Genomic DNA, 19,176 nt, shown 5'->3' with positions numbered 1-19,176 from the left:
CCCACTCTACAGACAAAAGCGTAATCTTCAGTGCATTTTCTTCACTGTGTGATGTTTTATGATTTTCTATAATCAATGAAATGGTAATAATGCCAGAGCCTGTGTACCATATACCATTTAAAATTTGTCTTTCTCCTGCAGTTATTTAAAACTTTGACTGTCATTTTTGTCGTAAATAATGATTTCAAATCCAAGGTGCGGGCAAAGTTCTTGTGTAAAATGTAACAAAATACTGTAAACGGGGATATTGACGTGTTTACCTTCAGTGCAGACAGTACTGGGTGAAAAGGAGGAGTACGCGGACGCTGTTTTGAGCTCGTTCCATTTTTACCGCTCACCCATCGAAATTGCTTTGGATGTTTTGCGAGAGCCTTGGGTATTTAAAGTTTGAAGTTTGTTTTGTGGCTTTTCATCAAAAAGTGTCTCAACAATATAGGCAACATGGACTTTTGAATGGGCTTCCATATAAAGGAATATACAGTATAATGATTTGGTGTGATACCTTGACTGGAAACTGTAGTCAAGTCATGTTTCTTTTGTATAGCCCTTAATCACAAGGAATCTCAAATGGCACAGACATTCTGTAGTAAAAAAATATCCTAAATACAATGGACCGAAACCATTCAGTATCTAGTATTGACACTGCTTCGCATGACTCGAACCTCCAGCTTTAGCAATACTTTAAATAATTGTGCAGGTTCTCTTTTATCTCCAAGCCATACGTACTCATTAAAACAGCTACCTGTATAAATGGTTAAGGAGCCATAGGTCCCTGACACCTGCTTTAAAGGAATGTAACAAAAAGATTTCTGATCTACAGGTATACAAAGTTCCAGTATGCAGACAAATTTAAATTGCTTCGCCGTTGCATGGTTGAAACGTCGTTTATAAAAGAATACAATGAGGATCATACTTATTTTATCATTATTGTGAACAAGTACTACTGCTTTTCTGAAGCTCACACACCTTTAAGCCTAATAAAAAAAATCTATAATACTTAGCAATGTTAAACCATTAACACCCACCTTGACCCAGACCACAACCTACGGTTTTTTATAAATTGACACACAACAATATGCCCCCTGGTAAAGGTATCTCTTATACAGCTGCATCAAATTCCTCCTGATGCTTCCAGGTCATACAGTGCTATTGATACTTTTGCTGTACAGTTCTGCATGCTCAACCAAAGAGTAGGCTTGATTCCATACTGTACTTTGCCAGAGGGAAACTTGGGTAAGGGGTCTGGCACAATCGAAAAAAAAACACTCTTTCGCTGCTTCCACAAGATATCTCTTTTGGCTTAGTTTTACAAAAAATATAAACAAAGTCTGTAGGACATTTAGAACATTGTGATTTTTTATCTTCTATAAATTATATAAAACGACATATATCCTATTTGACATATAGTACTGCAAGTCTTTTATTGTTTTAATATTGCTCATTATGGTGGAAACTCAAATGTCCCATCTCAAAAGTCGAGAATAACATGATAGGCTGTAAGTCATATTCAGTTTATATTAAAATAATAAAAGACTCCAATGTTTCAAATGATTTATAAGTAATCCAAAATTTGTGATATTTTATTACTTTACGGAAAATACTTTTATTAGAATATTCTTATTTTTTAAAACAATCAATTATGCAAATCCTTATGAAGTGTGTGAGTGTGATTATCTTCATGAGATTTAAATTGTCTCTACTGTTTTGCCACCAACTTAGTAAAAGTCAAGTTTTTTTGCAATCGATTTTGCGGCTAACAATTAGAAAATACAGTAAGTTGCTTGGTTGGATACACCCACAACTTTTCCTCAGGTTACATATTAACAGCCATTGTGATTTATTTTCTGTATATGTTTTTTTCATTGCTAAATCATTCCACCACTACGTGTTTTAGTACAAAATAATTGGTGAATGCCAGGTCGAGTTAGAGTGTGTTGTTTGTTCGCGGCTGCAGAGTGACTCTCACTCAATTTGAAAATGTCAACTGTGTGCCAACAAGGCTAAGTTCAACATTGAGTTGATATTCGCAAAACATGAATGAAATAAAAACATTCTGAGTGGCAAGTTTTTGATGAGGTCTGAAATAAGCTGTTTAAAATGTTCCCATTATTTTCCATGACTTTTGACAATATAGCTTACACCGCATCTTTGTGTGTTCAGTGCGAAGTCAATAACTATTATTTGTTAAGTGATCAATCTGTGATTTTAATTCGGTTAATACATTTTTGCAACACTTGGGTTTCAGGACAAAATGTTATTAATAAATGATTTGTAAACATCCAGGAAGCCAAACCTTATTGTGTACTGTGCAAATGACCGTATTATCTGGACTATAGGGCGCACCCAAAACCCCTCAATTGGCCAGAAATTAGAACGTGCGTGAGCCTTGTGTACAGAAAATGTTCTATATGCGTACCAGAGTATTATCATATTTGTTCAATTATTGATCAGTCCATGTTTATCAATGACCACAATTACCTAAAAATTCCGGCATAGGAAAGTCCGTAAGAGCGCAGAATCCAACCACCACTTTGTATGCGCCCTATGGTCTGATGCCACTTTATATGAAAACAATATCCGAAAAGACATTTTTAGGGGTTAAGTTTTTGATCCTGTGAAGCATAGTGAGTGGAAGATACAGTAACAAAAAGTGTGGCTAAAGTCAGATTAATGATTGACACAATACAGCAAAATTATATTTTGTGTTTCATGGTTTTCTTGTCCAGCCAGCATTATACCATTGAGTTAATTTAATATGAATGTGTTTGTTTTTACCTTTTTTCCTTTGCCACTGATCATTTTGCCCCTGGTCTGGCAAAAGATGGCAAAATGTTCATCCAACGCGCACTCCCTCGCTTTGTCCTCAGCGAGCAGTGGCTGTAGTTGCCATGGCAATGGTCAGATGAGGGAGGGTAGATGGGAGGGATTGCGCAGAGTGACAGCCTTGACAAGAGTCTGGACCCTGGAGTGACCCCGGGTTGGGAGGCGGTTGAGGAGGGGTAAGGATGAGAAAGGGGCCAGAGAAAGGTCAGCGCGTTCCTAGTCACATGTGATTACAGTCATGAGGTTCAAGGGCGTTCACACAATCACCCCCTGTCTATGTCCACTGCTAAAAGGTCACCGACAGAGCAGCTATAATGCAATAAGGGTGCCTAATATGCAAATCACGTTGAGAAGGGGGGGCAGTCAGAGCGGAGTTGATCTCAGCCAGAACTTCCCAATGTGTCTTGGTTGTGTACAAGATATTAATGTAGCATTTCATAATTACAGTGAATGCTCATTTCTCAATGTTTCAGACTAGCCTAGAATAAGTGAAAACTGAGGTATTTATTCTACTTTGACCCCTCTTGCACACAATAATCCCTACAACATACTTCTAAAGTTTTACTTTGGTAGTTACTTAGAACATGGAGAGCAAATCATCATGCATCAACTTGATGATTATCTTTGCAATAGATTTGATCTCTTATTTTTTTAAAATTTTCAGTTAGAGTGGGGTCAGCAACCTGCGGCTATAGAGCCACATGTGGGACTTAAGAACTGCCCTCGTAGCTTGCTGGACCTTTTTCAGGGATCATGGAAGAATATGAGGGGTCGGGGTTAGGGGATTTATGGTTTTGGTCATTTTGTGATGTTCTGTTACATGGACACAAGCAACGCAAACATTCTCAAAGGGACAGTGTATTACTGATAAACATGCTATTTTTTAAATACTTGTAGTTTGAGAAATTAGCTTTTATTTTACATAACATAAGCATCACCCAATGGGAACTGACAAAATTGCCTGCCATCTTTTCTACACGGGTAGCCAATAATTGGGCAAAAAAAGTAAAATGTTGCGTTTGGGCTCAGTCTAGTTTTTATTCTTCCTTGTGCTTTGTAGCACTACACAAAGGAGCCCTGACCTTTTTTAATCTGAGAACTACTTTTTGTTGCTAATTAGCGCAAAGGTAACCCAGTTTGATGTGTATTTCTAAAATAACTACTTATTACTTACTAATTACTATTTTGTTGATATGTTATTAACATGCTCATTTGGAAGAAAGGTTAAATGAATTCAGTCAACCACTAAAAACATTCTCTAGAAAATCACAATGGCCCAGCACTCGTGAGTTATTTTCAAACAGGTCTCGGGGCACCTCAGTTGTCTTTAAAGGGATGAAATACATTTTATTTAAATGAGGCAAAGACCATTTATTGTTCCTCCCCTCAATCATATAGGTATGTTCGAAAATATTCCACGTGTCATGCATCTCGGGAACTAATTTTTTTAAAGAAAAGGGCATTTTCTGCAGTATTTTTTTCTTTGTGTGAGTACATACCCCCCTGTTGTCCATGGGTCAAAAGGACAGACCCCTCAACCTTTAAATGACCCACCACTGCGTTGTTAAAACCCCAGAAAAATCCCCTTGAATGACATTTTATTTATCTTTAAATGTGGTTTTCCTACACTCCTAGATTAGTCCCAACAGTAGAATAATTAGATATTGTTATTGTTTGCATTTCCATGTAAGCTGTATAAAAACACAAAAATGGTCCTTTAAAAGAAGACAACACGAGGGTTAATCATATTGACATGCTTTAACCTTAAGAAAACCGAGCCCTCTCCAGGGCAGCTTGGTTATAGTTGCTGTCTGCTCACACGGTGCTCACACGTGGGTGTGTATCACAGTGTGCTCCTTGCAAACTTTGCCTTGCCTTTATTGGCTAGCGCCGTTAAAACTAGCCTCGAATTGGTCGGCACTGTTACAACCCAGACTGTGACAATTCTGGTTGGCCATTCACAAACATGGAACTATTGATCCTTGAAAAGAAAGTGTCTTGCGATTATACAATCGCACCACGTCACATCGCAGTATTGCTTAGATTTCGGTTAGTCATGCAGCCCTACCCTGCACTACACGATAAGGAGACGACTAGCGGTCAAACATTACAGTGTCCCTTAAACGTTTTCCAGTGCTTCAAAATGTTGAGAAAAAACATTAAATGAGAAGCTGAAATGAATCCGTCTTTGGTGGTAATACATTTACATATGGCTTTACATTTTTTTACAACTCCAGACATTTGTGTTTCTGTTTTCTTTGGTCTTTTATGGCTCTTTCAGGAACCGATCTCTGATTTACAGGGACCTTCTCTACCTCATCTTCTTGCTTTTCAAGCTTGTTGCCTCACATAGAGCTCAGTACTAAAGACAGCTTAATAATTGTTCCCGTAAAAGCTGAATTTTGATACAGCTAGGGCTTCACTGTCCGTGAAATTAATGCATCCCAGTCTGTTATGAGTTACATAATGCATGTTTTAACTAGGTCAATTCTTCCCCCAAATCATCACTCCCACATCCTCCTAATATTTCCCTATCCACTCCACTTTATCACTCCTTGCTTTCGTATCAAATATTGGGTGGTCATACAACTTCCCGCATCCATTTAATCAAAACGAAAAAGCTGTTTGTGCCTGCAGGCTAATTACACCGGGCGAAACTGTCCCCAATGCCGACGGCAAGATGCACACCTAGCAGATGGGAAATGGTGTTTTTGGGGATGGGCGCGGGGGGAGGGTACTGATTTACAGGGCCGCCCCGGCAGAGTGGCATCAATGCGGGTAACAGCCGTGACGCCTACTCTCCAACTCGCCGCTGCTGCCTAGGTGTGAATTCACACATGCTCCCTTTGCTGCCTATGAACAGGGCCCACCGTCATTTGAGGCTTTTTTATTGGTACTCATTAGCAGGCAAATTAAAACCTAGTCCTACCTCTAAGGAGCTCACGGTTATTAAAGTACAAATGACCTGCCTGCGCATTCAGATGAAACATTTTATTTATTTATTTAAATATGTTTACACTTTTGTACTGTTGGCTTTTAAATGCTGATTTAAATCTAATACAGGATAGGGGATAAGCCTAACAGGACTACATTTATATGTTATTGCTAAACAGTTTAAACACAAATTTTGGTGAGATCTGAGTTATGCCAAGTGAGCAGGTTCAGAAACTAAGGCTGCAACTAATGATTATTTCTATAAATCGGTCGATTATTTTCTTTGATGAATCTGATACCTTAAATACATTTTTTTATTTCCTCCTTTTTTTAAATGTTGAAGTTTTGGATGCATAGAAAAAACGGTCACACAACAGCAGAATATTCTATCTTATAACACATAAAAAGTGTTGGTCAGTTAACTTGACAATAGACAAAAATGCTTACAAATATACGCCATACACCTGCAAATATGTAAGATACTCTTTTTATACCATGTCATCCGAAGATCATATCATATTATATTTTCATTTTAAATGTAGCCAAAAAATGTTATCCGCAAAAAAAAAAGCAAACTCCATTTTCAAAATGTTCTCAACAAATTTGTTTCTTGGTTCAAACTTGGAATATGATAAAAGTTCCAAATGTGAAAAGGATAAATGTTTAAGAATTTGCCCCTTGTGTAGAGTTAAAACATGTCATTATTATTATTAATAATTTTCTTTTTACTTTAATCATTTAATTCACTCAAGTTCTGTTCTTTTTTCTGTGTACCTCTGTTCCCTTGACAAGTGTTGTTTTATGGTAAAAGAGTCAAAGTTAAAACTTTCTTGCCAATTTCGTCTGTAATGATGTAATGTTCAATAAAAAAGATTTTAAAAATTGTAAAATAACTTTTTCATAGTCTGTTTTGGCACCCTCTGCCAGACTAAAAAAATGGTGTATTTGCATTGATTTAACATACTTAGTGGCACATAAATTATTAGATACCACAAATCATCATGATCTTATTAGTTTTTCGATTAGTTTTTGCAGCCCTAGTTATTTCCTTTGCTGCAGGTTATTTAGAGATAAAGTAAATCCTTTCTGTATCGCGGTTTGCTTATCGCGGTTTCGCTGCTTAGCAGATTTTCATTGTGCATTGTGTTCTGCTCACTGACGGGCTGAGCAGTCGCCCTGCAGGTGTCTGCCTTTGTGTCTTGACGTTGCGGTCTGAGTTGTACCTGTACGTAAAACAGCTTGACGAACCTACATAATCTATGTGTAAATTGTTTTCAATTTCAAGTTTCTCTTGAAGCCATCATGTCAACAAAACACTCTGCACCAACAAAAGCACTAAGCGCCTGGGGGCCAAAACAAAGTTGGACTTCTAATTTTGCTCTGAAGCCGCATGTGGCTGTTTGGCGCTCCTTAGTGGCTCCCTGGCGCCTTTTTCAAAAATGTTTGATAATGAGAAAATATATGAATTGTGTAGGACGACAAACCAGATACATTCTTAACGTTTTCCATGTATAGCTCGATACAGTATGTGTTTTTCCTTATGTCAAGTCATGTTTATTTATATAGCCCTTAATCACAAAGAGTCTCAAAGGGGTGCACAGATTAAATACTATTGCAAACTATTATTACAGACTATTAACCTACATGAGGGCAAGTGATACACATATTATCAACATAAAGTATAGGTTACCTGCGGATCTCTTCTTGGCTCTTGGGATCACTAGTAGACCAGCGTTTTCAGAGCGAAGGCTCCGGACCGGAATATAGGGGGAAATTAAATCTGAAAGATATGAGGGAGCAAGTCCATGTATGAATTTGTATTATACCAACAGAATCTTAAAATCGCATCTTAAGCTAACAGGGAGCCAATGCAGGTTAGCTAAAATCGGGGTAATGTGATCAAACTTTTTTGTCTTAGTTAAAAGCCTTGCTGCAGCATTTTGTACCAGCTGAGGTAGGTGGGTAAAGTCAAGTCACACTTATTTGTATAGCCCTTAATCACAAATAAGGCTTTTCATTTTTTCGTAGCTCCAGACTTTTTGGGGAGGGGGTTCAAATATGGCTCTTTCAACATTTTGGGTTTTGGGTCCCTGCTTTAAAGGAATGTAAATGAAGTTTTCAATAACGTCTACATGATAGCTGCAAAGTATCATCTGAAGTAAGGAAGTATATCATTTTCTTAATCAAGACGGGTGTACAACAAAGTATCAAGCTTATTTTTAAAACTTGACAGTACAAAAAAATAAAAACGTTTAGAAAGTACAGTACTTTTATTTGCTGAACAAATGCTTGACCCTCTAAATTAAGTTTGTTCTCAGGTCTCAACGTATAAATAATAAATTAATAAAGGTTTTACTTGTTGTATTTCAACTGTTCCGGAGACTTGTTTGAATGCAACCCCTTCAATAAACCATTGATTACTGTACTGATATTTGACATATTTTAGTCTTAACGTATTTTCCCATACATTATTTTCCTGTTCAAACCAAAATCTTTTCAATCAAAGCTATTATCCTAATTAAAAACACGACGCCCCTGTTTAGAGCTAAACGGCAAATATATCTATAACACAAGTAAACACAACGCAGTGCAACATATTCATCCGGCTATGTCAAACGACAACAAAGGCGTAATCTGGCGTTATGTACAAGATGCTATTGGCTTTGAGCGGCTGTCCTCACCGTGCCCCCTTTGGTGTGCGCCCTCTCACTGACCACACCTCTGCTTCCCAACCGTGGCGTACTCCTTTCTTTCTCCTTGCTTATAACTGGAGCAGCTTCTCTATTTTTTTTACCCCTCGACCTTATTTGGTGACTTATGTTTATGGTCGTTTGTCGGCTCCGGGTGCAAGTCGGAGCGAGCTGGTTAGCTGGGGATCAATGGTAGCTGCAGCAGATGTGTGTATGAAGTCTGCAGGCTCCCTCATGACACGCCGTCTCCACACTGCAGCCCTTTGAAGCAGCGTGAACTCTTCACCCCTTGTCTGAGGAGCAGGTTGGAGAGAGTAGTGGAAGGAGATGTGCTTGTGGGGGAGGGAGGGATACAGAATAACAGAGCGAGGACAGGGGTAGACTCAGTTGCACCAAGCAGGGGAGGGGGTTGTCACATTGAATCGAGCCGTCTCCCTCCTCTCCTACGCTACCCCCAGGTGTTCTTTTTCTGGCAGCATTTGACAATGTTTCCCCTCTCTTTAGCCCTTGGTCTACTCTTGCGCCGACGCTGCGGCCCGGTTGTCATACCAATGTGTTGAACTGGGCTAATCTGTTATTGGTTATATTAATGCTGTGACTTAATTTACCAGTCTGTGTTTGAGTGCGACTATTGACTGAATTGTATTTGACATTTAAAGTCAAGAGTTTAGTGCTTAAAAACATAACCACCTCAGGCACTTTATGACAATTTTTTTTTTTTTTTTTTTTTTTTTTTTTAATGCGAAATCATGTGCGCTCTTTCTAATTTATTCCTAATATGTCCCATATGTTGCATTGGGCCAACGAGACTTATTTTACAAGTGGCATTACCACCTTTAACTTTGTGGAACTTCTCAAAAGGCCAGCAGACCCCTCAACTAAAGAAGGGTCTGGAAGTTTTTTGATGGAAAGAACCATTTAACAAAACCGCCACACCTGCTATCCAGACAAAAGCTAATTCTTGAGCATATTTTAATTTACTGTGTAACATTTGATCATTTGATTATGAAATAATATTAATATCTCAAATTGGAACGACAGAGTTTTTATCTCCAAGCCAGATGTACTGAAAAGAGCCATATCTGTCTCGCGACCCATAGGTTCCCGATTCTTAACTAAAGGAAGCCGTAACAGTTGGTAGAAACTAGGGCTCAATTATTTTATTTGCTCATATCATATGTAAAACATCAGCAACTTTACAAAATCCTTTATTTAATCTTACCTGATCATACTTTACCATGAGTTAAAGATCATGACATTAAGATCTTCCTCACATTTTAAAACACTTATCTCAAAGTCAAATGTGGTTTTCTACAGCCCCTGTGCTGTTTTTTACAGCCCCTGAGATGATTTTGAGACATTATCTTATTAAATGCAGGAATTGTCATACATTTTCCCACTGTATGATACTTCTCCTAGAAAAAAATGTTGTTTATGGGTAAGAGATGTTTGCACACTATTGTATTTCAATACTTATTATTCCAAGAAATATTTCAACTAAGTCAATGATGGAAAATATTATATTATACTATTAATATATTTTTTCTTGGAAGTCTATGTACCACACTTTTGCTAAAATACAAACTTTTGGCTACCTTCTAATGCAGGCAATCATCTTTGACGCAGCATCTTGGATCAATCTTTTTGATTGAGAAATATATAAAATTAATAATTAATGCACATTATACACCACAAAATTAATAATATTACAGGATTTTTATGGATCCTTAAAGTCTTAAAAGGCATTGAATTCATTATTTGAAAAATAAGGCCTTACTTGGCATTAAATGTCTTGAATTCAATTTTTGAAAGTCTTAAAAATTTGAACATACAAAAATAAGATTTGTATTTGTGTGAACTAAAAAGATGTAGTAATAGTTCACAGATTCACTTTTTGTAGACTTGGTCTTAAATTTGATTATAAAAGGTTTCAAATGGTAAATGGTCTGCATTTTGTATAGCGCTTTTCAAGTCAATGAAGACCTCCCAAAGCGCTTTTGCAATGTGCTTCACACTGACCCATTTACACACACACTCACAGTTTCAAAATATCTTGAATTTAACTTTCTTTAAGCTGTTGGAACCCTCTAATTGTTGCCATGCATAGAAATCCTTTTTTCCCCACATTTTAAAGATTTCTTTCTTTGATTTTTGGTTGTTCTCAGCCTGAACTGACCTCATGCGTTTTTTAGCTTTAGCAGTTAGCTATTTACTTTTGTATTATCCATCATTGCTTTTATAACAATAATAATCAATTTTTTTTTGAAGCACAGTTCAGAAACTACAAGTAAAAACACAATAAATACAGAACATTAAAAAAAAGTACAGTGAAAAAAGAGTGGCATGTGAGGCATTTTATGATGGATAGACAATTTTGAAAAGCTGTTGTTTGCTGCGACTAGCAAATTAGCAGATAGCATTAACAGCTTCTTTTATTTTGAACATTCAATCAATTCAGCCCTCAGCTTGAAGTCAAATGTTTGATTCGGTCCCTCTGCCTATTAGATACCCCTGCTTTAAAGCAATTCATTTACAGTAATATTTAAATTCTCCAGCATAATATTTTTTACTTGTATAAATCTAGTCAATGATAATTCAACATCACACTAGAAAAAGCTTTGACTCATTTACAGGTTAAAGCACTGAGAAAAGCGTCAAGTGGCTTCAAAATCAAGGACGGTACAAATTGTGCCGCATTAATTAAACTCATTTTTTATGCGAGGGATGTTTAGTGGGACCCGACGGGAGCACTTATGCTGCTTTTTAAAAGCTTCATAACACACAGTTGCTGTTAATTTTGAAATACTCAAATGACTTGCAATATTTTACGGCGCCTTCTATAAAAAATATTTTGACACTTTACTTGAACAAAAGGGATCGAGACGTAATGCTTTATGGCCCTTTTACGGCTGTGTGAGTTTTAAAAGCAACGTCAGGTCTTACACTTGAACTAACTAAAGTTTCTAAAAAATACTTTTTTGTACATTTAAGGAAGTCTTGGGCACATTTTGGCATTGAATATCTTTAAAACTATTAAGAATATAAAAACACTAAAATTCAGAAAGCTCATTTCTATTTTTACATGGAACGTTCACAGATGTTCAATGCGAGCACCATTGGTCACACGACACATATCAAGCCGATAGTCAAATTCCTGCCAAACGCTCCCCAGCAGTGCATTTTCAATGCACTGCTGGGGAGCTTGTGTTATCCGTGCCTTCAGCTCATCCACGTCCCTTGGAATAGCGAGCACAAGGATCAATCCTTTCACAAATCCACACAAAAGAAATCACATGGTTCGGTACTGGGTGGCCAGGACATGAGATTGTGATTATTCTGCCCAGACTGTCCAATTTGGCAGTGTTGTGTTCAGAAACTGTCTAAATGAGGTCCCAGTGTGGATGCATCCCATGCTTTTGGAAAATGAAGTCATGCGACTATTTTTGTTGCGATACGTCTCACCATTGTCCATTGCACTTTCAAAGAAAAATGGTCCATAGACAGCTTTCTTGGCCATAGCACAACATCGTAAAGCATGAATTACAGATGCTCTTGCAAACATTGACAATACAATGCTGGGACACGTTTGGCAATGATTTGATCAGGTTGTTTTGTTTCGTGTGACCAGTGGTGCTCATATTGAACATCTAATAACATTCTATGTAAATTTGATATTACAAGCTCTCTGAATTTACCGGATGTTTTTATAACCTTAAGTTTACTAGAAATAAAATGTGCGTATATTCTCATTCTGTCTTAAAAATAACGATGTACTTTGTACAATATTACACGCACACATGCACACACTTATTATGCACAATTCTGCAGTGAGTTCTTCAATCAGTAATTTTGGTTTTGACAAGCTGCTGTTTGTATTTGAGTTTTGAGGCTTACATTTCTAATTTGATTCCCTTTGGACTTCGGGGGGTTCTGTTGTTAACTAAAGCACAGTAAGGGCTTCTTTTTATGGCAACAGAACGTTAGGTCAAGAAAAAGTATCATCAGTGTGGGAGTAGGGCCATATTTTCTTGTTTTATGCGATGACAAGTGGACTTTGGACAGGGGATATGTGTGTTCTGCTTTAGATCTTTCCCACCCCCAACGTGCCATCTCCGGGTAACGCCGGTAAACATGTTTGTGTCTGCGAGGCGTGGGAGTTCACATCCATGACATTTAGCGCCTTTTTTCTCCTGGTTGTTAAAATTGCCCGATCTAGTGATGGGTGCTCAGGCGTCCCCTGGTTGACCCGGTTGACCCACTTATACCCCCTAAAGCCTGCCAAAAGACCAACGCCCCCGCACCACTCCAACATCTACGCCAACATGACCACCTGATTAAGGGATTAGAGGGGTTTGATGGTGCTCTGTGTCTCGCAGTCTCTTTGTTCTGCTCTCTAATCAAACCGACACCTGGACCTTTATTATCTCCCCATGAGGACTAGTGGGCATTTCTTTGATACTAGTCTTAAAAATTATTAAAAAGGTTTTTGTTTATAGCTTTGTCATGATATAAAGAGACACATTAATTTTGGACCAAAGGTTGAATTATAAGGTTGTGTTTTGAAGGATTAAAAAGTGCTCGAATTATGGGTGAAGTTTTTGTAAAGGATTGTAATTGTGATTAACTTTAGCTGGCATTTGTTTGTTCGGCATTGTCCTGTGAAGCGGCATCACCACCAATGGGTTTAGCCCAAGAGGACGGGTGATACTACACCTTAATGGGGCACCATGAAACGTGTACTAGTCAAAGGTTACGTATCAATTATGCGCCATGCAAAAAAATCATGTTACGTTTCCCAGTAAAAAAAATGGTAATAGGAAGAACCTCCTCAAACTGAAGATTTAAGCTACATATTACTGTAATTTTTGTATCCGATTTTTATATGGGGAGAGATTTGTCTCAAAAACAAATAAATTATTGATTTAAAAATCATATGTCTTGATAAATGCACACAAGAGATTAAAAATTGCATAGGTATATTGCAGATGTATTTGTTGCTCTGCAAAATACTTGATTAACAATGGATTTTCTTATTTTAATTAGAATGGAGAAATTTGGAAAAAATTGTTTGAAAGTCCTAAAAGTCCCAGAATTTGATACCGTGACATTACTGACCAGCACATTGTGACCTTTCTCTGAAATTCCCCTCATTTCCTAATTTCTACCTACAGAATTAGGGGAAATACATATAAATAAAGTTTACAGCAATGGTTGATTATGGACAATAATATTTCGTTAAACTATATTACATTTTATTGGCAAAGAGCTTTGAATGCAGGGAAAGGCTTTTGTACAAAAAAATAGTCATAAAATGTTTTCGTAAAATACGAAGAATGCATGTATTAAAAATGAGTATTTCATGAGCTGTATGTATGTTCATTAAAGAAGACGTACACTTTTTTTATGCAAAAAGTTCGCAGGTCAAAACAAGACTCGGTCACCTGAAAACGAGCAAAAGGGGATGTACTTACAAATCACTGCATTTATTCATTAACGTGTTTAACTATTGCAATCTGTTTTCCACCGAATCCAGTTTAGCCCATCAAATTTAATTACCGTGAAATGTGCTGAAGCTTTTTTGGCCATCAACCAAACAATCATCGCCATATTCACACAGTTTTACCCCTGCACAAGAACATGATTCACTTTTACATATTCCTTTGAATGAATATGTACATTTTGCAATGTACCTAGCCTACTTTTGCGCTAACATTTCCGGAGGGTGAATGAACCGAATTAGAGCTTAAAGAGAAATCCAAGGAGCAGTCCAAACACTGGGGCTTAGCCGTTTAGCGTTGCGCTGTGTGTTTATTGGGGCAAGAGGCCATCGCGAGGTCACGCTGCTCTCTGCCACTCGGGGGCGGAACCAACGTGCAGGGGTGTGTCGGTGCAAAATAAAACAACACTCCACTCTACATAAACCTGGTCTCCGCAATGTTTGGGAGGCACAATGTCAATGGTTTTCTTTAGTCAATGCAGATGTTGTTGACTGTTGGACAAGTCTGGTTGAAAAGGTGGCAAAGCAGGCGTTCTAAAAATGGTTAAGACATGTCACCATCTCATCATTTGCTCAAAATTGTACTGGGGCACAACAGATTACATTCGCCTTATTATTAAAAATTCATAATTTGCAACAAACCAAAAACGGGATTTGTTAATGGTAACCCCAAATTCTTAAACAAGCAAAATGTGAGAAAATAATGCGTGTTTTTTGCGTAAAATCTGCAAATGTATGGATGTCTACATGTATATATATATATATATTTTTTTTTTGCATATATATATATATATATCTTCAATAAATTCCAATTATTTTCCCTGATAAAACAGTCTAAAGACAGAATTTCTTGTCTGTCATCCTAAACTGAGACACCATCAGAGGAACACGAGCACCCTAGCAAGACAGATGCCATATTTTTTTACGTGTTAGTCGTACAGGTAACTAATGTTTTAAGATAAATTTTGGTAGTTTTTGTTGAGAATGTCTAGGTGTTGTGTCGCAGGTGGATGCAGTGATGGTACATCAAAAGGCGGACAGCATAAAAGGGGCTAACTGGCAAAAAGACTGAGAGCTCCCAAGGAGGGGCTAACCGGGACCGATCAACGCAAGGCTGGTTGAACAAAGATCACACCGAGAGCAGCTAGGCTAACCGGGAACCAAAAACAAAAAGCAAAAATGGCTTTGGCGATAAAGCAAAACCAACCTCGAATAAACAGACCAAGGAATCCAGCAAAACCGGCACTTGCGGATCAAAAAAACACACCATGAGCAGCCAGGCTAATCAAGAACCAACAATGAAAAGCGATGACTATGGCCAAGAATAAACCAAGGGACACTGCAAAACCGGCGCTATTGCCAGGCTAGCTGGCCAAACAACACATGATGGGCTTCCAATGAGCGGCATCCGGGAGCAGATAAAAAAGGAAAGCCCGACGCAAACAGGGAACTAGCTTGACAAAATTATACCCACTGCGACACACACGGCATAAAACACAAATGGAAAAGCACAAATGCTTACCTCAAAGCAGATGCAAAAGATTTTTACTAAAATCATTGTTACGGAGCTGGCCTCACATATTATGGAAATGGGATTTGCCATTTTGAAAGTGTTGTGTTCATTTGATGATGTCATAGCTTTTCCGCGAACAAGCTAGATGGGTCAACTTCGGGACAAATTTCTGTTTCCCCGGCACATGGGACGAGATATTTTGCTACTTATTTGCATTTGTGATGCGTAACACTATACTTTATGTGCCTAATTGTATGATAAAAATTGTTTCGGTACTACCTTTAAGTGCAAAATATATTCGAGCTTAAAGGGCCGATAGATGTAAACAGGTATTTTTCTTTGTAAAGCCTGACTAAGCTCCTCTCTGTACAGAGAACAACAAAGACGGTCAATTCCAGAAGGTGAAGGTAAAAGCGGAGCCAATGGAAGTGGACCCGGCCCCTGCCCAAGTATCGCCGGCCGCTCCCCGACCTGCTCCTCATCCTCACCTGCTGGCTTTTGGCACTTTAGAGGCTCACGAGAAGACTGAACCAGCCCAAGAACCCCCGGTGCGCCCCCAGAAGGACCTCTTTTCCCAAGACATCTCGGTCAAAATGGCCTCTGAACTCCTCTTCAAATTGTCAGGTGTGTTTTCATCCTGATTTTGTTTGACTTTTTAAGCAAGAGCAAGAGCGCCAGACGTTTGTGGGTATTTCTGGTTGGGTGGGGGTTGCTGTAAAACCATCCATTTCTGTCCTCAGCGGCACACTTGTAAAGTCAAGGACGCGACATATCACAAGTGACTATGTGGCTGACATTGAAGCTTAAATCTGCACAAGTTTTGATGAAGTTGAACATCAGTCACTACTTGGGACAAAAGGTGTTCCCTTTTGGATAAAGTGGAAATCGGTCATTGCCTAAGAGCAGGGCAGTTAATCAAAAGTCATTCATGATTCTGATAATCTGATTTCTGATAATCATGATCTTCATAATCATGATTATGCAACAATTTTTTATTGTGTTAATTGAAAAAACTAAAATGTTTTCATTTGCATGCGGATTTTTTACATTTTTCTGGCCTTTCTCCGACATCATGAACTTTGGGGGTAGTTTAGTTGATTTTGAGTGTTGAAATTAATATATTTGTAATCAATCATGATTTTAATATCATGATTATCATGATTTCAATTATTTCATATTTCAAAGCCGTAAATCACCTACTTTGAAAGTTCTTGCTTATGTAAGCATGTGTGCCTTCCTGAAGGAAGCAGGTCAAACAGCTGGGCACCTGGGTGTAATAGGGTGGTCCTTAATGGGGGTCGAAATTTTTTTTTTTTTGAAATATTGGGCTCTGACCCCCCGCATATGTTCTTATATCGATAAAAACACACTGTGTGCAATTTTAAACAATTTGGATAATATTTAGAGGTAGCTCAACGACTTAGAAATTTCCCAAAATGGTAAAATTTTGGCAATTTTCGAGAAAAAACGGAAATCTTAACCCTATGTGTATGGCGTTTTAGAACATCCAATTTCAGTCCATTGCTTATAATTGTAACACAAGAAAAGTTACAAGTAACTTTGTACACTAGGTCTGATATAATGTGCGAAAAATCCTTATTTTTCATACCAAAATTTCAGAGGCCTTGAGCGACCTCTAAATATCCTTTGATTTTGATGAAACTTTGCCTAATTACGTTTTGTATATATTGGAACATATTCAAGGGGTCAGAGCATGAAATTTTAAAAGTCGAAAAATAAGGACCACCCTAGGGTGTAACCTTTCCTTGATGGTATTTTGAGCTCTGCTGAGTCACCGAGTGGAGTAGATGCCCATCAGGGAGTGAAGAGGGCAGGCAATGATGCGCTCTGTTGCTTTTACGGTCCTCTGTAGCCTCCCTCCTATTATCACAATAGGCCATGCAGCTAACATTATAGCTGTTGGGCCTCTTGTTTGTATTTCTCAATGAGGGCAGACCAGACCCCTTTTAACACCAGTCAGACACAAGTATACCTTTAGTGTATGTAGTATTGTGTAGGTGGGTACCCACATTAACACATTTCCCTCAAGCCCACCTGGGCTTGTACAAATGTCCGCTAAAATCTCCTCCCTCGCCTTCTTTCATAGTGTCTCCCTTGACTAGTTTTCAGACATGTCGGCTCAAGCACGCTTGGCTGCACACACTTCCCCATCCACCACCCTCCTTACCGCCTTTACATTTCTGCCATGCTGGATCGCCATAGCAACGTAGAAAGAGACCTCTGTCCTTGGCAAGTTGTGTCACAAAATGAGATTGGGGGTGGGGAGGTGGCTAATAGTCGTAAGGAGAGTAAAGGGATGTCGTTTTGGGAGGGGGTTGTCACCCTGGGAGGCTGGGGCATCTCTGGGGCCTGGCAAACTGCGACGACTGCCACAAAGGAGTATACTGATGCAAAGGGAAATGGTGCAAAGTGGAAGCTGGGTGGATGTGGGGGTCTTGGTGCAAGGCTGTCACACAATGAGCAATCAATATGAATTACCCACAGCGGTAAGACCTCAGAGATGCGTCAGTGGCAAGGTCACCCAGAACGCCGGGGGGATGCTTGGCCACTTTGGAGATTTTTTTCATCACCTTGAAAGTTGTCTGTGTCCTTCTTCTCTTTCTTGGATGTCTGCAGCATGTTTTCTGTCCTCTTTGAATTGTCTTTTTAGGACGTCCGGTAAATGTCAGTCAGTAATGGCAGGGGTGTTGCTCAATTATGTCATAGTACGGGGATTTACAAGGATTTTTAAAGAACCTGAAAAAATGCTGATCTGCAATAATGTATAAATTAGGCAGTTGTTATTGTGATTTGTGGGGAAACCACACAGTAATTTCAAGGAGCAAAGTTGTTCCCCACCTAGGAATTTTCTCCTGTGGGTACTTCTTTATGGATATTTTGGGTTAAAACTGTTAGCTCATCAAAGACGGCGGTTGCCCGGATAGAAAACTTAGTTCATGGATCAATATTAGTTGTGGACAACTGCATAAAAAATGTAAATTGGCAGATACCGGTTATATATTCTTACTGGGTTGGTACTGACACTTTTTTGATTTTTTGATATAGTTTTTTTTACCTGATAGCAAATATTAATATCAAACATTTCATGTGTGTCACTGACACAAATGCTTCTCTGTGGTCCGTAAATAAAAGTACCGTATTTTCCGCACTATAAGGCGCACCTAAAAGTCTTATTTTTTTTTCAAAAGCTGACCATGCGCCTTATAATACAGTGCGCCTTATTTATGGATCAATATTGAATCGCAAAGTCTTGCAACTAACTTGTAGCCGCCGACTAGATTTTCCCCCGGACGCCAAGTAGTCCGCGGTGTATGCTGGGATTTATTTAGCGGCGTTTCATTGGCTAACCAATGTGTCAATTATCATTTGAATCGATCACTATTGGCTAAAGTTATTCGGAGGTCAGGGGGCGGATCCTTTTTATCATTTACAGGCTGGCATTGGCTGAAGCGGCAAAACAAAGCCTGCAATTGGCCGAAAAAGATGAATGCGTATAGCACATGGTTGACGGCATACAGAAAGCATTTTTTTACTGTTCTGTATTTGTAAATATTTTATTCTCCTGGATTTACTAAACTCACGGATATAAGAGGACCATGGCTGCACATTATTATTGAACACAAGGACTTTGGTGAGCTACTCCGGCTATATATTTTCTCAGTATCTTGTTTCAGAGTGATCTTGATGTTGCTGTGATG

At 38.5% G+C, this 19,176-nt stretch overlaps 1 protein-coding gene across 2 annotated transcripts in view; it reads left to right on the top strand.

The window, feature by feature from the left end:
* znf827 (zinc finger protein 827) overlaps positions 1 to 19,176 on the top strand; it is a 103,808-nt gene that overhangs the window by 55,178 nt on the left and 29,454 nt on the right. For both annotated transcript variants that reach the window (XM_088342013.1, XM_088342014.1), the window contains exon 6: positions 15,830 to 16,081. In XM_088342013.1, coding sequence (XP_088198139.1) covers positions 15,830 to 16,081 — 252 coding nt within the window. The remainder of the gene's footprint in view (positions 1 to 15,829; positions 16,082 to 19,176) is intronic.

Source organism: Urocampus carinirostris, chromosome 8 (genome assembly GCF_059441175.1).
Source record: "Urocampus carinirostris isolate Australia breed hairy pipefish chromosome 8, RoL_Ucar_1.0, whole genome shotgun sequence".
In the NCBI taxonomy this organism is placed as follows: domain Eukaryota; kingdom Metazoa; phylum Chordata; class Actinopteri; order Syngnathiformes; family Syngnathidae; genus Urocampus; species Urocampus carinirostris.
Note: the sequence above shows the minus strand (reverse complement) of the source record. Positions and strands in the feature narration are given on the sequence as shown.